Raw genomic sequence first — 21,371 nt, forward strand, 5'->3', positions numbered from 1 at the left:
TGTTAACACAGCATGCTATATTCTTAATAGGGCTCTAGTTAGACCTATATTAAAGAAAACCCCATATGAACTTTGGAAAGGACGAAAGCCCAACATTGGATACTTTCGTGCCTTTGGCTGTAAATGTTTTATTTTAAATACCAAAGATAGCTTAGCAAAGTTTGACTCAAAAGCTGATGAGGCTATCTTTTTGGGCTACTCAACAAACAGTAAAGCATACCGAGTTTTTAATAAGCGAACTCAAGTTCTAGAAGAGTCAGTACATATGGAGTTCGACGAAACTAACCCTGCAGGTAGATACCAGCCGCTGACCGAAGATGATCCACACTCAGTAACCGCTGACCAAGAACCAGCTACTGAGTCATTCACGAAAAGGCTGACCAAGAGTAAGAGTGAACCTAAGATTACTTTTACTGACCCATCTACTTCTGCAGAGATTGTTGAAACACAGACAGCACAAGACATAAATCTACCTAAAGAGATAAGGATTCCAAGAGGGCACTCAGAAAGTGCAATCCTTGATTCTGCTGGGAATACCCTGATGACAAGGAATCAACTCAGGAAGTACCTCAGAAATGTAGCCTTCATCTCAGTACAGGAACCTAAGAACTTCGCTGATGTTGAGGAAGATGAATTCTGGATGAACGCAATGCAAGAGGAGCTCGATCAATTCAGAAGAAACGATGTATGGGAGCTAGTGCCTCATCCAAAGAGTCAAAAGACCATTGGAACAAGATGGATGAACAAGGGAATGTAGTCAGGAACAAAGCAATGCTTGTAGCTCAGGGCTACAGTCAGCAAGAATGTATTGACTATGGTGAGACCTTTGCCCCAATGGCAAGGCTAGAAGCTATTAGGATCTTATGTGCATATGCATCCTACATGAACTTTAAATTATTCCAAATGGATGTCAAAAGTGCATTTCTTAATGGAGTTATAAACGAGGAGGTTTATGTTAATCAACCTCCAGGTTTTGAGGACCCTAAATTCCCAAACCACGTTTACAAACTCAAAAAGGCTATGTACGGCCTCAAACAAGCACCACGTGCTTGGTATGAGAGGCTAACCAGTTTCCTATTGACTAGAAATTACGTCAGGGGCAAAGCTGATACAACCTTATTCATTAAGAGAAAGGGTAAAGATACCCTGCTGGCCCAAATTTATGTTGATGATATAATATTTGGTGCAACTAACGAATCAATGTGCAAGGAGTTTAGCAAACAAATGCAGACTGAGTTTGAAATGTCCATGATGGGAGAACTCAACTTCTTCCTCGGTCTTCAAATTAAACAAGGAAAGAATGGCATCTTCATCAGTCAAGCCAAATATGCCAAGGAGATATTAAAGAAATATGACTTGGAAAATTGCAAGCCAATATCCACTCCTATGGGCACTGACACTGTCCTCTGCGTTGACGAGAATGGTAAGTCAGTAGACAGCAAATTATATCGAGGTATGATAGGCTCTCTACTTTACTTAACAGCCAGTAGACCGGACATTCAGTTTTCAGTATGCTACTGTGCTAGATATCAATCTAACCCTAAGGAATCTCATTACATTGCTGTAAAAAGAATCCTTAGATATTTGCAAAGCTCAGTGAACGCAGGTTTATGGTATCCCAATACTCATGATTTCACACTCATCGGATACACTGACGCTGACTATGGACGGGATAAGCTGGAACATAAAAGCACCTCTGGAGGATGTCACTTCTTAGGAAGTTGTCTTGTATCCTGGTTCAGCAAAAAGCAGGCGTCAGTAGCCTTGTCTACCACTGAAGCTGAGTACATTGCTGCTTGTCATTGTGTTGCTCAAGTCCTATGGATTAAGCAACTGCTTGAAGACTATGGTGTTCAAACAAAGACAATTGAAGTCAAATGTGACAACAAAAGTGCAATTGATATTTCAAAGAACCCAATTCAACACAGCAGAATGAAGCATGTCAGCATCAGACATCACTTCATTAGAGACCATGTACTCAAAGGTGAGATAAAGCTGACCTTTGTCCCAACGGACGAGCAGCTTGCGGATATCTTCACGAAGCCACTGGCCCGTGAGCAGTTCAGCATACTGAGAGAAGCTGTTGGTATGTTTAATCCTCTTCAGTAAATTCCTGAACTAAATGAATATGCATGCTGAGTGAATTACTATGCTGAATGATTGTTTTTGTTGTGTGCTCATTGAAATTAATTGAACAGAAAATACTGAGTAAACCTGCACACTGAGTAAGTTAGTTTTAAACTTAGAAATCATCCGTTCATGCGATACTGACCACTCAGAATATCAAACGCTTAGTATTCTAAATGCTGAGTGTTAGATCCGTTAGAATAAATGCAATAGCACGCGTATAGCCTCTAGGATGACGTATACGCCGTATGTGTCATAAATGCCAGGATCTTTGTCGGTTGAAAATCCCAAGGCAAAATTGACACATGGATTCGATAAAATCCACACCACTCCTCACCTCTATAAATAATGGGTAATTCCCCATTTTTTATTCTTTACGATTATCGAATCACCAAGGCAAAGAAAGCTTTCTCACTAAACACTCTCTCTCTCTAAGATCTCCATACCTTCTTCTCCAAAACTATGACTAAAGTTACCTTCAACATCTCCGGTGCTGGCCACTCTAAGCCCAGCTCCGATGAAACTTCCAGGCAAACCTCTATGCCGGAATCCACCAAGGTCACCTCGCCGAGCAAAGGAAAAACTGGCCAAACCTCCTCTGGTAAGGGAAAGCCTGAAAAAGTCAGGACCTACTCAAAGGTCTTCGAAAACGTCCGAGAATGGAAGGTTGAACCCTCAAGATGGGTATCTGAAGCTTTCGTCCAATCCGAACAACCCTTCTGTGAGTGGATTTCCTAAAATGGATGGACTGACCTATTTTCAATTAGGGATCACACCTATCCTGACCTGGTAAAGGAGTTTTACCACAACCTTCGCGTTGCCAATGATAACCAGGACTACCTGGTAACCGTGGTGAAAAAGAAAACCATCTTCATCAACCCTCTCTACCTAGGGAATTTGCTCAAGTTAAAAACTGAGGGAGCAAGGCTAAGGAGATCTGGAGATCAGGATGGTACTGGGTACGAGGTCAACTTCTGCAAACCTGAGGGCCACTCAGGAGAAGTCTCAGCTTCATCTATGGGTCAGCACCAGAAGATGGCTCATTATCTACTGAGTTACTTTATCTATCCGAAGATCAACTGCACTACCTCAGCAATGAACTTCGAACAATGCTTCATCTGGCATATGCTGACGTACAAACCGATCAACATGCCAGTATTCCTTATCGTTGGCTTCCAACGTAGTACTGGCATGCTGAGGCTAGGATCGCTCATCACCAGGATCCTCATTAATCATCAGGTAGACCTGACCGATGAAGAAATAGCTAGAGGATCTGAGATCACAGCGGCTTCACTGAGAGCGTTGAAGTTCGGTCAGCCTTTGAAGAAAGGTAAAGCTGCTGCTGAGGGAACTGCTGTCCCACAGAAAGGAAGAATGACTAAGGCCCCAGCTTCTCGGAAAAGAAAAGTTGTTGGGACTCCTTCAAAAGATGCTGAGTCTCCAGCTAAGAGGCAGAAGTCAGCTGCTAAGTCAGCTGAGAAAAGGAGCAGGCAAGATGAGCCTGAAACTGAGGACACTAATGAGCAACCTCAGAAGAAGCAGAAGCCTTCTACACTGACTCCCCTCGATGCTATTCCTACTGACATCGTTGTGCCTGGTGACTCTCACTTCACCCAATGTCAAGGAAATGAGGCTGAGTATGAAGAAGAAGAAGTGCATTTGGACGACCAGTTCATTGCACAAGTTGAGGAAGAATTGGATGGGGATTCTGATGACGATGATGAGAACAACGATGATGCTGACTCCGAGGAGACAGCTAGTGAAATCGAAGCTGAGCATGCCAATACTGGGTTGGCTGCTGGAGAAGAGCAAGAACTTGACCAACACAACGTTGATCAAGTCCAAGAGCAAACTAATCTCCCTCATCATGATCAGGAAGAAACCTCTCCTTCTCACTCAGGAGAGTCTATTCAAGCTGATAATCCTCCTACTCCTCCTCGAAGAAGAAAACTCATCAAGGCAAGTCAGAAAGAAGTCAGTGAGAATCCCGTTGAACTATCAACTTTTCCTACCTTTGCCGTTCAACAACCAACGAAAGACCCTTCTGCCCTAAAACTCAAATTTGTTGGTAGAAAACCTGCGGCATCCATCGAAAAGCAAGCCTCTGTTTCTTCTCAACAGGAACATGCCGACTTAAGTGCTTCCGTAAACTCAACCAGTCAAGTTGAGCCGATTACTGTAAATGCTATTATTCCAAGCATGGTGCTGACTCCAAACATATCCGCCCCCGTCAGCACTGATAGTATTCGCGTTGCTACTTCTCCAACTCATCTATCTGCCGATGCCTCAGTTCTACCAGAATCTCAAGTGCAGATTGGAACAACACTTCCAGTCACTGACCATGTCATTCCTTTGACTCCTCCTCCTACCGGTCACACTGATGTCACTGAAGGCTCTCAAAGCTATCTGAATGCCACTGAGTCCGGCAAAAGGATCATCGACTCAGTGCAAGCGTTGATCAAAGACCTTCAACAATCCACTCCTCCTGCTGCTGGATCTTCATCTATTGAGACTACTCAGCTTTCCCAGGTCACTCAGCTTCTCAACGAAGTTAAGGGATTCAAGGACTTGCTGAACGTCATCATCACTTATCAAACACAGTAAGCTAAGCAGGACGCCATCGCCAAGCTGGCTGAGATCCAGCTGACAACCGTTCAACACTTGAATTCTCTACAACAACAGGTTCAAAACTTGTCAGCTGCGAACCAAGTCTATGCAACCTCTACTGAGGTCAAGATGCTCTTTGCTCAGCTTCACACCGAGCAACTCAAGACCAATGAGCAAATGGTCTCTTACTCTTAGTGCTCAGTGGAGCAAATTGGTGAAGCTGTTCGATTGCTGAATCTGAACAAGCAGGAGATGGACACTGACCAAATGAAACAAAACGAGATGCTGTCTATCACAAGGCAAACCTTCAATCACATCCGTCACACAAATGTTCAGCGTCAGTACTTTGACACCTACCTACTCAAAACCTTTCATCAAGTCATTGCTGGACTGACTGATGCACTTATATGGATTGGTAAGTCTGAAGCTTTCATCGTCAGTATGATCAGCGCTGCCAACCTCAATATACCTGATGAAGTCTCCAATCAGGGTGTTGCCATTTTTGATGGTGTAAATGAAAGCGCTGACCGCCTTAAAGCGCTGTCCAACGAACTGACCAGGGCTGTCTTAACCGACAGCTTTAGGATTCCTCCTCCCGATGCTGACAAAACGGGGGAGAAAGAACAAGCGAGAACACCAGTAAGAACACAGCATGGGTCTAGTCAGTCCCAACAAAAGAAAAGAAAATAGAAATAGGCTAGCTCAGTATAGACTAAGTACGATGTAATCTATATGCCTTGTCTTTAAGTTTTTGTTGTAAACACTGACTACCGATATCAATATATCATATCTGCATCTTTCATTCTATTCCTGAGTTATGATATATATTGCTGTGTACTGAGTCATTATGTATCTTCAATTAAATCAGCTATGTTTAATACTTATGAAACTTATTGATTGAATCAAATGCGGATAACATGTTTGACATTGACCTATGTGTTTATAAAACATTGTCTTTTAAGAACTCATTGAACAACAAATTACTCAGCGCACTCTAAATGTTTAAACCTTCCGCTTTATACTGAGTAAATAGAATATGCTATATAAGCTGACCTATATTTGAAAACTGACCTTAGACTTACTCGATTAAACCTGTAAATGTTTAGAGTAAAACTAAGTCAGTAGCTCAACCCTTACGGGGGAGTTTGCTAGGTATAATAGGTCAACTATCATGGGGGAGCTCAATACTGAGTTCCTCTCTGAATAGTTTTGCCAACATCAAAATGGGGGAGTTTGTTGAAACACCTTTCCACATAATTTTGATTTGACAAAATTGTTTAAGTATAATTGAAATACATATTCTAAACACACTAAGTTTAAATGTTTTGATTTATTCTACTAATGTGTTTGTTCAATGTTGAGTTAAATTGTTTATAAGACACAAGAATTAAAAGGCCCAAGCCCAATACAAGTGTCAAAGCCCAAGTCAAACAACTCAGTACAAGTCGGCCCGCGTTTGTCAAAACGTTGTCGTTTTGGACAAAACGCAACTCAGCAAAAGAAGGATCTAGAAGACCTTCGGGAACAACTTCAAGATGAAGCTGCTGAGTAGACTCGACAAACGTACAAGACAGCAGCTGGCTAAGGAAAACTTCCAGACAAAGTATTTCCTCTTTGGGTAAAGATCAGACGACACAGTATGCTGTCCAGTTGACTTTACCATAAAAGGAGAGACAGTCTGCTGAGCTGACCGAAAACAGAAGATACACAAATCTGATTGGCCGAGAGCTCTGAGCAAGTCAGGATGACAACGACAGGAAGTCGTTTCCCTCCAACGGTTATTTCGAAATTCGAAATGACCGATGCCCAGACGTCTTCATGTTCTTAAGCAATATTATCTTCGCATATTTCGCAATTTGCGAAGTCTGCGAAGTTAGGCGGAAGGAAGAAAGAAGAGAGAGTAAGAAATTTCGAAGTGTTATATATATGAAAAGTATTTTGGGAAAGTCACCAAACTATAGTCTAGATATAGATATGTAGTGAGTTGGATAATTGGTCTAAATATGTAAATAGACCTCCCATTTGATCCAATTTTATAATTTTCTCTAAATTTTAAGGCTAATCCAATAACCCACTTAACCCTATTCGTTACATATTCGGGGCTTTTGCCCAAATCAATATTTCCAACACAATATATAAAACAAATAAAAAAAGTGGAGATTCATGAAATTAACTAGCTAAAATCTTACTATTATTTTAAGTATAATTATTCATGGCATTACATTAAGATAAAACTTAATAAAATTAAAAATGGAAAACAGAAATTCGGAAGGCAAAAAATAGTGTAGGAATTCAATTTGAAACCAACTTATAATTGGGGTATGTAAGGATTTACATTCCTAAATAAGATTGCAGATAAGTGTAGGAACTAAACTGCAAATGAAGGTTCAGACATAATTGATCTCTCATCTTCCTCCTTAATGGAATTTATCATTCCAGCAACTTGACTTATGTTTGGCCTTTGATTAGGATTAGGATTTATGCATTTCAATGCAACCTGTAACAAGTTCACCATCCTTTCTTCACTTGCACCTTCTGAAAGCAAGGCCTTGTCAAAAACTTCTGCAGTCCATTCCTCTGTAACCACTGAACGAACCCATTTTCCGAGATCGATTCCGCTGTTCTGCACAAGTTTCCCTGTCAACAGCTCCAGCAGAATCACTCCATAGCCATACACATCCAATTTGTAGCCATCAGATTGAGAAATGAATGGCTTGTCTTGGTTTTCTACCACCATGTTTAGACCATATTCACTTATGCAAGGCTCCATGTTCTTGTTGAACAAAATGTTTGTGGACTTCAAATTTCCATGAGCAATTCCATCTTCATGAAATTCCTGATGCAGGAATGTTAATGTCTCGGCGATTACGGCTGCAACACTCAGTCTGTTTTCCCAGTCAAATACTTGCCCGTTTTGGGATCCTGAAATGAGGAACAATGGTCATTAAAAGAGAAATTTTTTATGTTAAGAGGAAATAGATGATTCGACATAGACATACCATGTAGTAGCTTGAAGAGGCTGCCATTTTCTTGATACTCATACACCAAAAGCTTCTCTTGCTTTGAGCAATAGTATGCAAGAGCAGGCAGTGATCTTGGATGCTTCACTTGGTCGATTCTCTCCATCCTTCTCTTGAAATCTTCATTCGAAATGCCCCAGTCCTTGATTCTCTTCACGGTCAAGATTTCCCCGTTGTTATGCAACACCTTGTAGAGGCTTCCATGCTTTCCTTTCCCTAACAATTCTGCAGGAGCTCGAAGCAAGTCCTCGAATCTCAAATTCTTCCCCAGAGGGCTTCCAAGCGCCACGAGTGATTGTGTAACTGTTCCAGCTTCAACTGAGCTGATCGAATACTCTGATCGATTCTTAGTGGTCGTGAATTCATCTGAAGTACTACTAGGCTTGGTGCTTGTTTCTACTGATTCCTTCTTGGCATCAGGCTTGGTGTTCTTCTTCTTACGCATTACTTTTAGAGCAATTAATAACACTAAAATCAGGGCAAGAACAATATAGCCTGAGTATATAAGAACACCATTTCTTGATGAAGATCCTGAGGCTTGTTTTGGTGGGGGATTTGATGGCGGACAAGCGTTCGATACTAGATCTCCACACAATCCAGGATTAGCTAAGTAACTGTCAGCTTTGAACTTGCCTTTGGTATCAGGAATTGGTCCGCTGAAATTGTTGTTAGAGATATTGAAAAACTCAAGCTGTGAGAAATCAAAATCCGGAATATTTCCACTAAGCTGATTATCTTGAACAAGGAAAGACAGCAGGCCTATAATGCGAGAAACCTGACCGGAGAAGCCATTGAACGACAAATCGAGCCTTTTCAATCTCGTTAGCTGAGAAAGAGAGTCAGGAATATTACCAGATAACTTATTCCTGCCAAGATACAAGTGAGTTAACTCCTTGCAGTTTCCTATCCCTTGTGTCAACAAGCCCGTAATGCTGTTTTGGTTCAGGCTCAGGACATTAAGAGACTTAGCCAAGCATAGAGAACTATCATCAAATGTTCCAGTCAAATTGTAGTCATTAAGAACTATTCTCCTTACATGTAAGTTCAAGTCGCAATACACACCTGTCCAATTGGCAAGGCAAGGATCTGAGGTGGTGTTCCAACCCCAATTTTGGTCTTGATTCACATTTCCTCCTGCTGAAAGTTTGTCCATGAACTGCACCAGTGATTGCTTCACATCTTCTTCTTCTGAATTCGCCACTGGAAAGACGAGACAGATCATGAGAATAGGCAGCACGCAGATCGGAATCATTCGATTCATTTTTTTATGATGATGAACCAATTGAACATGTGGTTCCTTTGTATATGGAAGGGAAGCTAAGTAGTTAAAACAAGGAGAAAGTAACAAAGCTGATGTTACATGATTGATACCGTTATGAGTGCCGAATGGCTGAATTTACGAAGAGAAAACTTCAATGTCATAGCTGTGACTGTCAATAGCAAAAGAGCTATAGAAATCTGCCAAAAGGCCTAAAAGTATACAAGTAAACAACATTTTCATTCGGAAGCCGGCAGCTCTGAACAAATCATATTATTGAGTTTGTATGTCTTTCTCTGATTGGTTTATCAATGAACAACAGTATCTAAAGATCTTATAACGGTACTCTAATTCTTTTGTATTGTTCTGTATGGCACTATGCACTTTGTCGTCTTTATAAAATGGCATTTTTCCACTTTCAGCTGGGATTTATGATTGGTAAAAGTATTATAATGGCAAATAGAAATAAAGATTATGTTTTTACATTCTTTTTTTTTTTTTTTGCACAAGAAAAACATATCTGATGACTCGGTCTGCATGATGTTAGGTAGAAGGTCTAAACAATAAGTGACTCTCAAGGATGGCGTAAAGATAGTAATGGACTTGTTTGGTTCACATGTTCCTGTTTGTTGTTATTTGATAGGTAGCAGATGTTAATTGATTTTTCTGCTAAAAAGTATTTTTCAAAATTTTACCAAACACTTTTCTGCTATTTAGAATTAAAAAGCAAAATATTTCCAAAAAATGGAACCAAAGGAGCACTACATCTCACCTTGAAAATGGAGAGTGATTGACTATTTTATCAAAGGTTCGTTTCCAATACATGTAAATGCTTTTTAAAACATTAAGACTCAAGCCAAAGCCAAATATCTACATGGTATTAGAGACTCTCATGTACAATGTGTTGGTTCGAGGACAAACGAGACTAAAGTTGGTGGGCTTATAACGACTCAGTTCTGAAAGGGTGACACCGGGATGGAAAACCTGAGCAAGGAACGGCTCTAAAAGATGTCGTGAGGGGTAAAACTGATTTGAATCTCACTTCGAAGTGATTAAACTATATTAATAAGGTGTATGTATGCACATGTAGAAGTGTTTTAAAACTCCGAGACTCAAAGAATGAGACTTGAGACTTAGATCAAAATAGGCAATATCAACGTCGTATTCAACCAGGGCATTACATACAATTTTCTCTTCTCTTTTGAAGATGTTCAACTTTTCAACAACTTTAAATTATTGCACAAGTTGGTCCACGTGCTTGCCAGTTTTTGCAATAAACTAAATTTGGCAAAACTATAGCATCAATGCAAGTATGGAAGAAGAGAACACAGTATGCAACATGACTTTTAGATCAGACCAGAAATTCTCAACAGTAAAATTCCCTAGTTATTAGTTGCTGATTGATTCTTAACAAAACACGAGCAGAAAATTATACCAAGATTGTATAATTAATCCATTTTGAAAAGAGAACTATCCACTTGAATAATTCCCTTTGATCTTTGAGTACTGGGCAAAAATTGCTCACGGCATTATAATTTTACAAGCTAGTAGCATCTTGAAGATCGAAACATGAAATATAGGTTCTTTGCTTTGTTATAAGGTCCTTCAATCCAAAAACAAATATAGTTACGACAATATACAATATATACTAGTAAAAGTGTGCATAGTTACAACAATATCTCCAACATTGGCTATCTTCTATCTATTGTCCATATGCTGCAACAACAAAAGGACTCAAAAGAAAACCTCCACTTTAAAGATTCTCCTGTATAACATCTTTCACATATTTGTTCTTTACATAGCAAAGCTTTCCGGAGGCAAAAAGAAAGCATTTTCCTCCTAAACTTATAGCACAAATCCTGGATATGAGCTCAAGGCCAAGATGTTGTAATTATTGTTTTCAAGATCCTAATCACTAACTTTCAGGAGATTTCACATCTTGCAAGCACTGTTATCTTTACATAATTCACCCTGAAATCAAATACCAAATACCTCATATCAAGAAACTTGACCATTTTTCATAATTGCAGATCATTTACTCTCTATATTTTGGCTTATCGTTTATGAGAATATTCAAAACTATATCATCTTATAATGGTTCAATGCAATGCAACTAAATATGAGTGAAGTTTGGTTCATGCAAAAATCACTGTTAGAAGAGAAAAATAAATGGTGGTTGATGTCTATAAAAACATATCATCAAACATGAATAATTGCAATACGAAGACTTCATTCAGAAGGCTTCAACATCGTGATAAATTTTAAGATGTTGGATAGCAAAAACAAGGTTATCCATCCAGTTGCAAATGCTTACCTTCTTTTTCCGCGATTCCAGAATCTCCTCTAGTGGTGGTCGACCTATAACCGGAACAGGTTATTATCATTAAACTATTGAAGAAGATACATTGGGAAGATAAGACCTCCCTAGTTATGAAAGACTCTCTTTATAGAAAGAAAAATAAAGCAGAGTAGTCTATAAGTCAATTATGGGAGCTAATTCTTACCTGTAATTTGAAGACGATATTTAGCCCAAACACCATATACTGCATTGGCCATTTTTCCAATCTGAAAACAAAATGATTGTCTTTTTATTGATAAGAATACAAACAAAAGAAGAGGTATAAACAAATTATAACTAATATGTTGGACTTACAGGTTCATATTTAGTAATGGCATACACCCATCCAAGACCAACTTGTTCATATAACCTTTTGAATGCCTGCAATTTTGGCCAATAGTATAAGATTGGATCTAGACATTATATTGACTAATAGTGTCGGTGACAATGAATCATAGATAGATTATGTAGCAGATACAAATTACTGTTGCATCAACATTTGTAATTGACAACATTTTAACAGCACAATAGCAGTGATAATAAGAAATTGGTCCAATCAAAAGATTCAGAACAAGTTTGATTACAAGATGTCAACTAGCTATGTTGCTCTAGTGCTGCATTTATGAAATTTCACTAAAACACAAATTAGACAAAATTAAGTAATAAAAGCAGTTAATAAGTATATTCATGTAATGTGTATATTTAACAAAGCAGAAATAAATCTGACTTAATGTAGAAAAGAAAAAGTACTAGTGCAGCAAGATTCAAGAAAAAGCAAACAATTGTCACAAATATGCTATGCTATACATATTTGTTAAACTATGCCTAGTCAAATAAAGATTAAAAGGATTAGGATGGGAGGCAATACATCAACATTTGTGACCACTGTTCCATCAGAAAGTATGGCATGAATAGTTCCCATGACCTGCATTACATATTAAATACAGTTAATTTCACAAACTAATTAAGCATTAGAGACATGGTTAATTAAGTTTTACATACAGTTTTGTAGTCTAGGCCTTGATTCTCCTCTGCAGAGTAATCCAGAGAGCTTATGTCAACAAACTTTATGGTGCCGTAGCTTTTATTCCTCTCTCTAAGCATATTAACCTAACAACAAATCAACATATAAATATAAACAAAAGCCCAATTTGCTGCTTACTTTGACTAAACATGAGCTTTACATTGAAAGAAAGATGGAGTGGGTGACCTCACGCATGCAAAGTGGGCAATCTCCATCATATAGCATTTTAATCTTCCAATTCTGAGGAGAAGGAGATTGTTCCCCATTTTGTTTTTTGCTGGTTATTGGATCCACAGTTGCCTCATCTACTGCACGAATTGGATACTTAATTCCTGCAAAGTATGCAAATGAATTGGACTAGTGCAACAATCAAATAATGACTACAAAAAAGGGATAAGTAGAAAATTAAAACCAGCCCAATTCAATATATATGATATGATATGAGACATCCAAAATAGTGAAATTGAAACATAGAAGGTAAAAAAAGGGAGGAGATGGAATGATTACCTGTAGTTTGGGAAGGAGGATATGAAGTGAATCGATGGAGAGAATGGGAAGGGGAATTATGAAATGTTAGGGTACGATTAAGATAGGTTGGAATAGAAAGGATGGATTGATGGTTTCTTTGCCTTGCAATGAAGCACGCAGTGGCAGCTCCTCCTCTCAACGCCATTTCCCTGCCTTGATTTGGTTTGGGAAGCCATAAGGCAAAGAACTGATTAACTTAATCAAATGGACGTGGCACTCTGGGTTTCACCAAAATTATCAACTTTATTTTATTTTTCTTGGCTGAAATTAAGGGTAAATTACACCTGTAGCCTAACTTTATCCATTTTAACATTGTAACCACTGAACTTTAATTTTTAACGGTATGACCACTGAACTTTACACTTTTTTCACACCGTGGCCACTCAACAACTCAAAACGACTGTTGACGGCCTCAAATTAAAAAATTTGAAGATTTAATGACATTCTAAGAAACTTTAATTCTTGAATTTTTTTTGTTTTGAGGTCATTTAGGTATTGTTTGGTTAGGAGAGAGAGTGAGTGAATTTTTAGAGAGAGAAATCTACTAACTTGGGACAGGGCTACACATGACATTACTGGTGTCGAATACCGTTTTTGTGTTGGGCTTGCCAAGAATGCAAAGGGGAATGGACTCCATATTCATAGTGGTTGACTAGTTCTCCAAAGATGGCATACTTTATTCCATACCGGAAAACCAATGATGTCTCGACCATTGCCAAACTTTTCTTTCGGGAGGTAGTACGACTATATAGGGTTTCGAAGAGCATTGTGTCGGGTCGAGATACTAAATTTCTAAGTCATTTTTTAAGAACTTTGTGGGTCTTATTCGATATGATCTTGAAATTTAGTACCACCACTCATCTCCAAACCGATGGGCAAATCGAAGTGGTCAACCGGACCTTAGAAAACCTCTTGAAGAGCAAGTGTGAAGACAAGCCGAGAATGTGGGATTTGGTATTGGCTCAAGACGAGTTTGCTTATAATGAGACCATCCGCTCGGGAACGAGAAAGCCATCCTTTGATATGGTTTACATGAAGACCCTTAATCACGCTCTTGATATTGTAACATCTCAAAGGGCGATAAGGTAAGCATACTTGCTCACAAGCTTGCTATTGAGTATTAACAAATGCATGAAAAGGTCAAGGAGACGCTTGAAGAGCAGAACAAGAAGCTAAACGCTAAGGTCGACTTGCACTGAAGGGATATTCAATTTGAGGTAGGGGATGAAGAAGTCATGGTGTCCAGTAAACGCAAACACCTACCATGTCGCACTTCTGAATTGGCTAGGTAAGATGTCGCCCTCCTTTAACGTATGTGACTCAAGCCCATACATGTTGGATGTGCCTCTAGAATATACTCATGAGCCGACAACAGTCTAAAACATGGCTCACACGACATGTAGAGTAACCAAAGGGGCAAAAAAGCTGAGGGAAGAAGACCACACGATGTGTGACATCTTCCACACGTCGTGTGAGACTAGTCTAAATCTCTACCCGATTTTGGAAAATTCACACGACGTGTGAACTATCCAACATGTCGTGTGAGTTATAAAGGATCCTCCTAAGTCTGCACGAAGAGCGATCATGAAATCACCCATTTTCTTGCCACATTGCCTGTGACATAACTTCAGGGCCAAGTTCTGCATTTTGCCACTATTCCTGCCACTATCTATTTATTATTTTGCCATTCTTTAATTACTGTCTTGCCATTTGTACTTGTTTACTACCTTGCTACTATAATCGTTGATATCACCTTGTTGAATTTACGTTGGAGCTCCACCTGTGGGGGGAGGGGGGCGCCGTTGGGTTCGGTCGGGGGGACTCCGATGCTAAAGTCAGTAAAGTATATAAAATGATAAAACAAAAGCATGAAGAATAGTATGGGAACGTGTCCCTTAATAGCTTAGGATGCAAGGCTATTTATATTAGGATAGTTGTAACCATCAATCTTGTAACTAGAAAGTCTCCATTAATGCCACATTAATGGTGGTTACAGTGTTCATTCAAGTATGACCGTTAGTTCATTTATGGAGCTATTACTTGCCATTAATAGTTTCGGTTTCCATATGGGAAGACGGTGCCGATATTCTTTGGGCGTATCGATGTCAGATGGCGGGTCTCCCGAGATATGGCAGTTGCGAGTCTCTTTAAGATGTTTGATCATCCCGAGGTGTATTGCTGAACCCAAGGATCTCTCATGGCGTATATCTTGCCTCATACGCCATCCTACTGGCGTATCCCTTGGCCGTAGCCGATGGCTAAATGCTCATTTAGTCCCTTGATAATATCTGGATGTTATCAATCGTAAACTCTTTATTACCTTTATTGTTAGAAGAATTTAGTACTAAAAGGAGGTTATTAGGTATTTGGCTACCTAGAGTTATCAAGGTATTTAAGCTCAACCTTTTGTAAGGATGACTAATTTTTATTCAATCAAATATATTTTTCCTCTTGGAAGTAAGGTTTTCAACCTTAATGAGATTCATTCCTTCTAGTTAAACTAGAAAACGAATTATTTCTTTGTTGATTTACGATTGAAATCAACATTATCCTTACAAATTTGTATCAATTTAGTTTGAGAATTATTTGTTGGTTTAAACCTTCACCATTTTCTTTATATCGACTCCCCTCTGCATCATAACTCCAAGGCTTCCAAAACTCTAACTTCAAACATACTTGGAAACTTTTATCACTTCTTTTCAACATAGCACTAACACCGCACTTACAATCACCTTTAAAAATCATCCCATTAAGATTGCATTTGATGAACCTTGAGGTCAGCATGTTCCAACACATAACAGAAGTCACATGTTGGTGACCAACGACCTGCTACGGAGGACACTGGGAGGCACGGACCTGGTTTAACTTCTAATGAACAATAAAGTCATTCTTATCTTCAATCGCATTTACTGCATTGCGACAAGCACCATTTCAGACCAAACTATTATGTTGCACCCAAATCACTCATAGGACAGTAGTTCACGGAGAAATAACTTATGTCGGTGTCGTACTGCATAAATCAAGAAACTAAGTACTAATATCATGGATATCATGAGGAAATCAACCTGAAGAATAAAAGATTGTATACGACGTAGCTAATGGAAAAATCAACCTGAAGGTAACGTTCTTACAAAGGACGTATCAACGGAATGTCAAACCATTCCCTATACATCGTAGCAAGATCCCAAAGAACGTCCGAAAGCCGAAACACTAAAGAGCTTCGAGAGTTAAATGGAGGACATCTGATATCATCCAAAAGATATCAGGATCCAGATGTTTTCATCTTAAACCCACAAAGACGACCGAAACAATGAGGACAGTCAAATTAGACTAAACATGAGTGAACATCTCTCAATGTACGTGGACCAATGAAATGTTCTTTAAATCCTCTTCGAATCAAGATCTTTTAATCGCGTCTAAAATTAACAAATCTTGGTTCTGGTATATTACCAACTACCTAAAATAGGTCCATCACTGAGAATATGACAATATGTCCTCTATGGAATCTAAGGAGAAGGTTTTAATACCGGCTAACGATTTTACAATTGAGTTACCTGTAACAAAAATATGAGTGATTTGTGTTGTGAATTCTATATACTCCTTAATTTAGACATCAAAGTGAGATCATCCGTCAACAGTCTCACCTCGATTCTTTTTCTGTCTTACTTTAGGTATTAGAGAAATCTTGTTAAACGTCGAAGCACTCCAATACGGAATTAATCCTATCATATTCTAATATAATTTATATCATGGGATTATTTTGAAAACATAAGAATTTGAAAATTTTATTGTTATTATTTTATGTTTATTAAATAGTTAAAAGTCGAAATAAAAAATAAATTTATCGAAATAATTGTTATAATCGGTCAAATTTTTCTTTATAGTTTATCTGATTTTTTGGTTTGAGAATCGTCAGATACCCTTTAAGGACCATCTCTCAATTGAAGCTTTATGCATAGGTTAATACTCGAATTCGAAATCTAGCGGATATATAATTAATATTTTTAAAACCCAAGAAGTGTTTAATTAACCGAATTAAATTTAAAGCTTAATACATCAGTTGCTTTCTAAACTTGTCTAAAAAGTTTGGTTGGACCCCTAAACATACGTGGTGTCTCCTTAGCCTCATGAACTTACTTAACATAACATATTAACCACCTGAATTTTTTAAAAGTGACCTATTAGCCTCTAAACTTGCTTATAGTGATCTATTTGTCACATGAACTTGTTTAGAGTGATATACATTGCAAGTTGTCTAAATCTATAAAAAAAAAATCAAAACATAAAATTCGTGATTTTTAGTTTTTTTTTTTTTGAAACACGTGATTTTAAATTTTTAAAATAATTTAACTTTCTGTTTTATACATATTTATGAGGTTTTTTATAAATTCAGGAACTTAATTACTGTATGATATTTTTGTTTGGAAGTTTAGAGGTTAATGGATGTGAGAGTTAAAGGAAGTTATGGAAAGGGAATGGAAGTGATGGAAATGAAAGTTAACAAATAACCTTGTTTGGGAGTTTATAGGATGTAAATGAGGTTAAAATGTTTCACTTCGTTTAGGAGTTTAAATTTGGAGGGAAGGAAGGTTAAATTTACTTTGCAGAGACAAGAAATTTTAAAAAAGTTTACGTTTCTCCCATTAACCCCCAATTTGGAGGTTAGGGTTTGGAGGTTAGAGGAAGTAAAGATTTAACCTCATTAACTTCCATTTGCTTTAAAAAAAATAACTCCAAACAAGATTAACTTAATACTTAACCTTACATTACTTTTATTTACTCCTATTAACCTCCTCCCAAACAACGGCTAGACCCGTAGGAAATGACCATGCCCTATAGTTGAATGTACAAGGCAACAGTAAACTCCAGGATTGGAATTCTTGTAGTATGTATGATTAACTAATTACTCGCTTCAGCAGCCCCTTTGAATCGGCGATCTAGTTGTCTGATTTTCATCCTAGAGAAACCAAAATGGCGTTTCTACTAAAAAATTCCAACTTTTCTTCTCGTTTTCGATCTCATTCTCAGGTTATTTTCTTTTTATGGAATTGATCGATATATTGTTTTTATTTCATTTTCATATATCTCTTCTGAACTTTCTCTTTATCTAATCAACAGAAAACAGAGGACGCACTCTCTCTTTCGCGTCGAGGTTTCCATGTCGAACCCGGGCCGCGCGAAAAAGCTGTGAGTTATTGCTTTCTATGATTGCTTCTTTGCTCATGCTTTTGAAGCAACCCTGATTTTATCTTCTGAATTGGGAATATTGGTCATCTTCAAGTTAATTATTTTAATCGATTATATCTTCATTGAATGAGGAGGTCTATATTCCTGATTACATACATATCTATCTATTTGCAATAGGAAAAATAGAAAAGCTTTGCCTGCTTTCAGACCCAAATCAAAATAAACCCAATAATGGACCGAAGAATTCATGCTTGAATATTCTTAAAACGACGATATCAGAGTCTTATCTTGTTTGATTTGGGGATTTGAAAGTAGATGCTAAACTACTGTTTGTGGGATAAAATTTGTGTGCGGAACTCTAGATGCTGCTGCTATTATACCTGCATTACTTTAATATTGTATTAATTTGTGGGTAGAGGAACTTAGATGTGTAATCCCCTGAGCTTCGCATTGACACCTAACGTGCTAAGTTCTTGCGGTCTAGCTCTTGGCGGAAGACCCAGCTCTTAAGCGATTCAAATCTAATAACAAGGGCGTGCGGACAGTTAAAAGAGTTGGTGATTTTCTCACAATTGCCGTTGTAGCAGGTATACTCTTGTTTTTGCTATAATTTGAGCACAATTGGTTATCAGTGTTTTTTTTCCATCTTCTTGCTACAGTAAAATCCTTTTCTTTCTTTGTAATTTTATGCAACTATTAATGTTTTGGGATAAGTCAACCTTAGATAGAACTAGTATTAGTTTGTTTCAGCTGAAACAGCAAGAACAGAACCCTTTTAGGATGGTCAACATAAAGTAAATTGAAGTTGTAGGGATGCAATAGTTTTGCACTAATCTCCCTGTTCCTTTTTGAAGCAATTGTTGATTCTGCAGGGAAAATGTCTAGTACGTTTTTGTTACCTTAATTCTTTTTATGAGTTTCCAGAAAAAAAAATGTCTACATATTTTAAAACTTGCTCATGGAAATTTGTTGTACGAGTTTTCAAGCAAGAGGCAGAAAATTTCCGCATACTTCTTGAAGAAAAATCTGTTTCCTGCCTGATAAGATCAGACAATGAACCTGTGTTGGGACATTCTTTTGAAAGTAAACAACATGGTAAAGTTGAGCAGCAACTTTGAAAGGCTACCTTGTGGCTACTGGATATATAGATCACTACTCAATTGTTTTTCTCTCTTTATCTCTTTATCTCTTTATCTTAATTAATTTTTCAAACTTCGAATTTTTTAGCGAGCAGCTTGCCTTCTAGGTCAAGTAGTATCTAAATTAGTGTCTTAAGTGCCTACTCATAGTACAAGGGAGAAAATTTATTAGTGATCCAGGTCCATAATAGAGACTGGGAGCTGAATGAATAGTATGAAATCTTAGAGAACACTCTAGAAAGGAGATCAGTACAATCTTTGAATTAGTTTACATTCTTGCCTGCTTGTAGAGTTATAGACCTAAGTTACCTCTTCCTTTCTGGTTCTTGGTTTTGTCCTGTTTTCTTTATTCGGTTATTTAGGCAGAATCTGAGGGGAATGAGTCAAAAGTAACAAACGGAGATTAACTTGCGTGTTGAAGTTCGGTTTGCATTAAGAATTTCCATGTCGTTAGATGTTTGCAAATCTTGACTACATCGCCTATGAGCTGCATATCCTGAAAAGTGATAAACTAATTTGCCATTCGTAATTTCTGAACCACCTTTTCTTTCAGAATTATTTCTCAAAATGTTCTGTCTGTGACTATCACATCATGGACGGCAATGTGATATGTTAAATTGAAGGCCTCTAATATTGTAATCACCTATGGAGCATGGAAACTGAAATAGAAATCGAAATAGACACTGAAAAGCGATATTTCTAAAAAAATATATAGGGAATTAAAATCCAGGGGAGACGTGTAATAAAAAATAATTTGGGGTAACATCGATTAAACTTTCCCGGCTTATAGCTATTTGCACCCGTTTTTTAAATTCAGAATAGCTCAATAGATACAACTTGATCAAGAGAAATGATTAGCTTGTGAATCTCGTGATAACATCGATTGTATGTTTCTAAAATTTATTGTCTATCAGCATTCTTATGATTTATGTCTGTTTCAGGTTGTTGCTATGAGATGTACGTGAGAGCAATGATGCGGGAGGAGGCTCGGAAACAGGCAGGGGAAAGTGCGTAATGGAGTTTGCGAGCATCCCATTTGATTACTCTTGACAAAGAATAAATCTCTATATGATACTGTCTGCTAGTTGAATAAGCAGAAGAGTCTTTTTGTAATGAAATGCAGTAAAAAGTTTCTGATCTCACCATACATGTTAGAATTTGATCTGAACTAAATTGTATGCTGGAGATGAGACAATAGATGAAGTAAATGCTTAGAAATGGGGATGGGAATTCTCTTGTTTGGCCAGTTGGTTGATTTTGGTCCATGACTCTCTTGGTCCCAGTATTAAAAGTATTTGTCAGCAAAACTATAGCTGTATTTCTGAGAGCCATGTGATCTTGTTTTGTTAGGCGAATCAAGTCCATACCATATATGAAAGCATGAGGTAATTTGTTTGATTTTCTTGTAATTTGAAATTTGCATTCATCCTATCTTCACCAACGGTGGAAACTATCGTGTTCTTGTCATGTCAATTATAGCTAACACGTCAATTATAGCTATCTTGTTCTTGTGAAAATTGCTACCTAATGCAAAAATCTATCTGACCAGAAAAAACAATCTCTCTTGACCATATATTTATCTGGGAAAATTCTGGTCTTCCCCAATACAAAAAACTTGTGGAGCTGTGGAATTTGTGCATTTCTTTTTTAATTTTTTTTTTCTCAAATTGTGTTAGTTTAGGTTGTTGAAATCTGAGAATTTAAAGTATTGATTTTATGTGCAGTACCAACAAAAATGAAAATTTTGAAAAAAGAAAAAACTTTTGTTTTTCTTTTTTTGTTTTGACTAGTAGATGGATGACACGTGTGGACCAATATAAAAAAGGAATTGCTTTTTTGTTTTTCTTTTTGTTATTGAAATTGAATTTATAAAAAGTAATACTACAATTGAATTGAATTGTTCACATCGAGGATGGATTTCGTTTCCCTATCTGTCTGAAAGATAACATACAAGTATAAGTATGATGGAGTATATAACGACAAAAATATATTTTGAAAAAAGAATAATAGTCAGACCCACATTATAAAAAATTCACATTCTCTCCAAATTACAGAGAGAATGTTTACTTCCACAATATTACTACTTTGCTGTCCACGCGCTTTCTAATCCGTCTTACCCTCACGCTCTGGATGACATCACAAG

The 21,371-nt window shown here is 37.7% G+C and overlaps 3 protein-coding genes across 4 annotated transcripts; 1 reads left to right on the plus strand and 2 right to left on the minus strand.

Annotated features, from left to right (window-relative positions):
• Positions 1-6,898: 6,898 nt before the first annotated feature.
• On the minus strand, positions 6,899-10,465 carry LOC136230942 (probable leucine-rich repeat receptor-like protein kinase At1g68400). 2 transcript variants are annotated; one of them, XM_066020164.1, is made up of 3 exons: positions 9,126-10,465; positions 7,734-8,954; positions 6,899-7,656 (listed from the first exon to the last, which is right to left on the minus strand). In XM_066020164.1, the coding sequence occupies exons 2-3, from the start codon at positions 8,905-8,907 to the stop codon at positions 7,103-7,105; spliced, it is 1,728 nt and encodes a 575-aa protein (XP_065876236.1). In that variant the 5' UTR covers positions 8,908-8,954; positions 9,126-10,465; the 3' UTR covers positions 6,899-7,102. The 2 variants fall into 2 exon arrangements, with proteins under 2 accessions (XP_065876236.1, XP_065876229.1); XM_066020157.1 differs by having other exon boundaries at positions 7,734-10,465.
• Positions 10,466-10,576: 111 nt separating this feature from the next.
• On the minus strand, positions 10,577-13,087 carry LOC136230954 (uncharacterized protein At5g50100, chloroplastic). The gene is made up of 8 exons (XM_066020176.1): positions 12,882-13,087; positions 12,561-12,706; positions 12,353-12,460; positions 12,219-12,275; positions 11,666-11,731; positions 11,517-11,577; positions 11,327-11,370; positions 10,577-10,983 (listed from the first exon to the last, which is right to left on the minus strand). The coding sequence occupies exons 1-8, from the start codon at positions 13,045-13,047 to the stop codon at positions 10,945-10,947; spliced, it is 687 nt and encodes a 228-aa protein (XP_065876248.1). The 5' UTR covers positions 13,048-13,087; the 3' UTR covers positions 10,577-10,944.
• Positions 13,088-17,727: 4,640 nt separating this feature from the next.
• Positions 17,728-20,626, plus strand: LOC136230963 (succinate dehydrogenase subunit 7B, mitochondrial-like). Its single transcript, XM_066020186.1, has 4 exons — positions 17,728-17,930; positions 18,021-18,089; positions 18,574-18,676; positions 20,170-20,626. Exons 1-4 carry the CDS (start codon positions 17,874-17,876, stop codon positions 20,241-20,243), a joined length of 303 nt encoding a protein of 100 aa, XP_065876258.1. The 5' UTR covers positions 17,728-17,873; the 3' UTR covers positions 20,244-20,626.
• Positions 20,627-21,371: the final 745 nt, after the last annotated feature.

Source organism: Euphorbia lathyris, chromosome 1, assembly GCF_963576675.1.
Source record: "Euphorbia lathyris chromosome 1, ddEupLath1.1, whole genome shotgun sequence".
Taxonomy (NCBI): Eukaryota; Viridiplantae; Streptophyta; class Magnoliopsida; order Malpighiales; family Euphorbiaceae; genus Euphorbia; species Euphorbia lathyris.

What these genes read in the sequence shown, in the direction of transcription:
- LOC136230963 (XM_066020186.1), top strand. Translation starts at nt 17,874, where the DNA reads ATGGCGTTTCTACTAAAAAATTCCAACTTTTCTTCTCGTTTTCGATCT. An exon ending in GTTTTCGATCTCATTCTCAG is followed by an intron (nt 17,931 to 18,020) that starts GTTATTTTCTTT and finishes TCTAATCAACAG; the next exon opens with AAAACAGAGGACGCACTCTC. An exon ending in CCGGGCCGCGCGAAAAAGCT is followed by an intron (nt 18,090 to 18,573) that starts GTGAGTTATTGC and finishes CTTGCGGTCTAG; the next exon opens with CTCTTGGCGGAAGACCCAGC.
- LOC136230954 (XM_066020176.1), bottom strand. Translation starts at nt 13,047, where the DNA reads ATGGCGTTGAGAGGAGGAGCTGCCACTGCGTGCTTCATTGCAAGGCAA. An exon ending in GCCCACTTTGCATGCGTGAG is followed by an intron (nt 12,461 to 12,560) that starts GTCACCCACTCC and finishes ATTTGTTGTTAG; the next exon opens with GTTAATATGCTTAGAGAGAG. An exon ending in TGGAATCGCGGAAAAAGAAG is followed by an intron (nt 10,984 to 11,326) that starts GTAAGCATTTGC and finishes ATTTGATTTCAG; the next exon opens with GGTGAATTATGTAAAGATAA.
- LOC136230942 (XM_066020157.1), bottom strand. Translation starts at nt 9,015, where the DNA reads ATGAATCGAATGATTCCGATCTGCGTGCTGCCTATTCTCATGATCTGT. An exon ending in CCTCTTCAAGCTACTACATG is followed by an intron (nt 7,657 to 7,733) that starts GTATGTCTATGT and finishes TCCTCATTTCAG; the next exon opens with GATCCCAAAACGGGCAAGTA.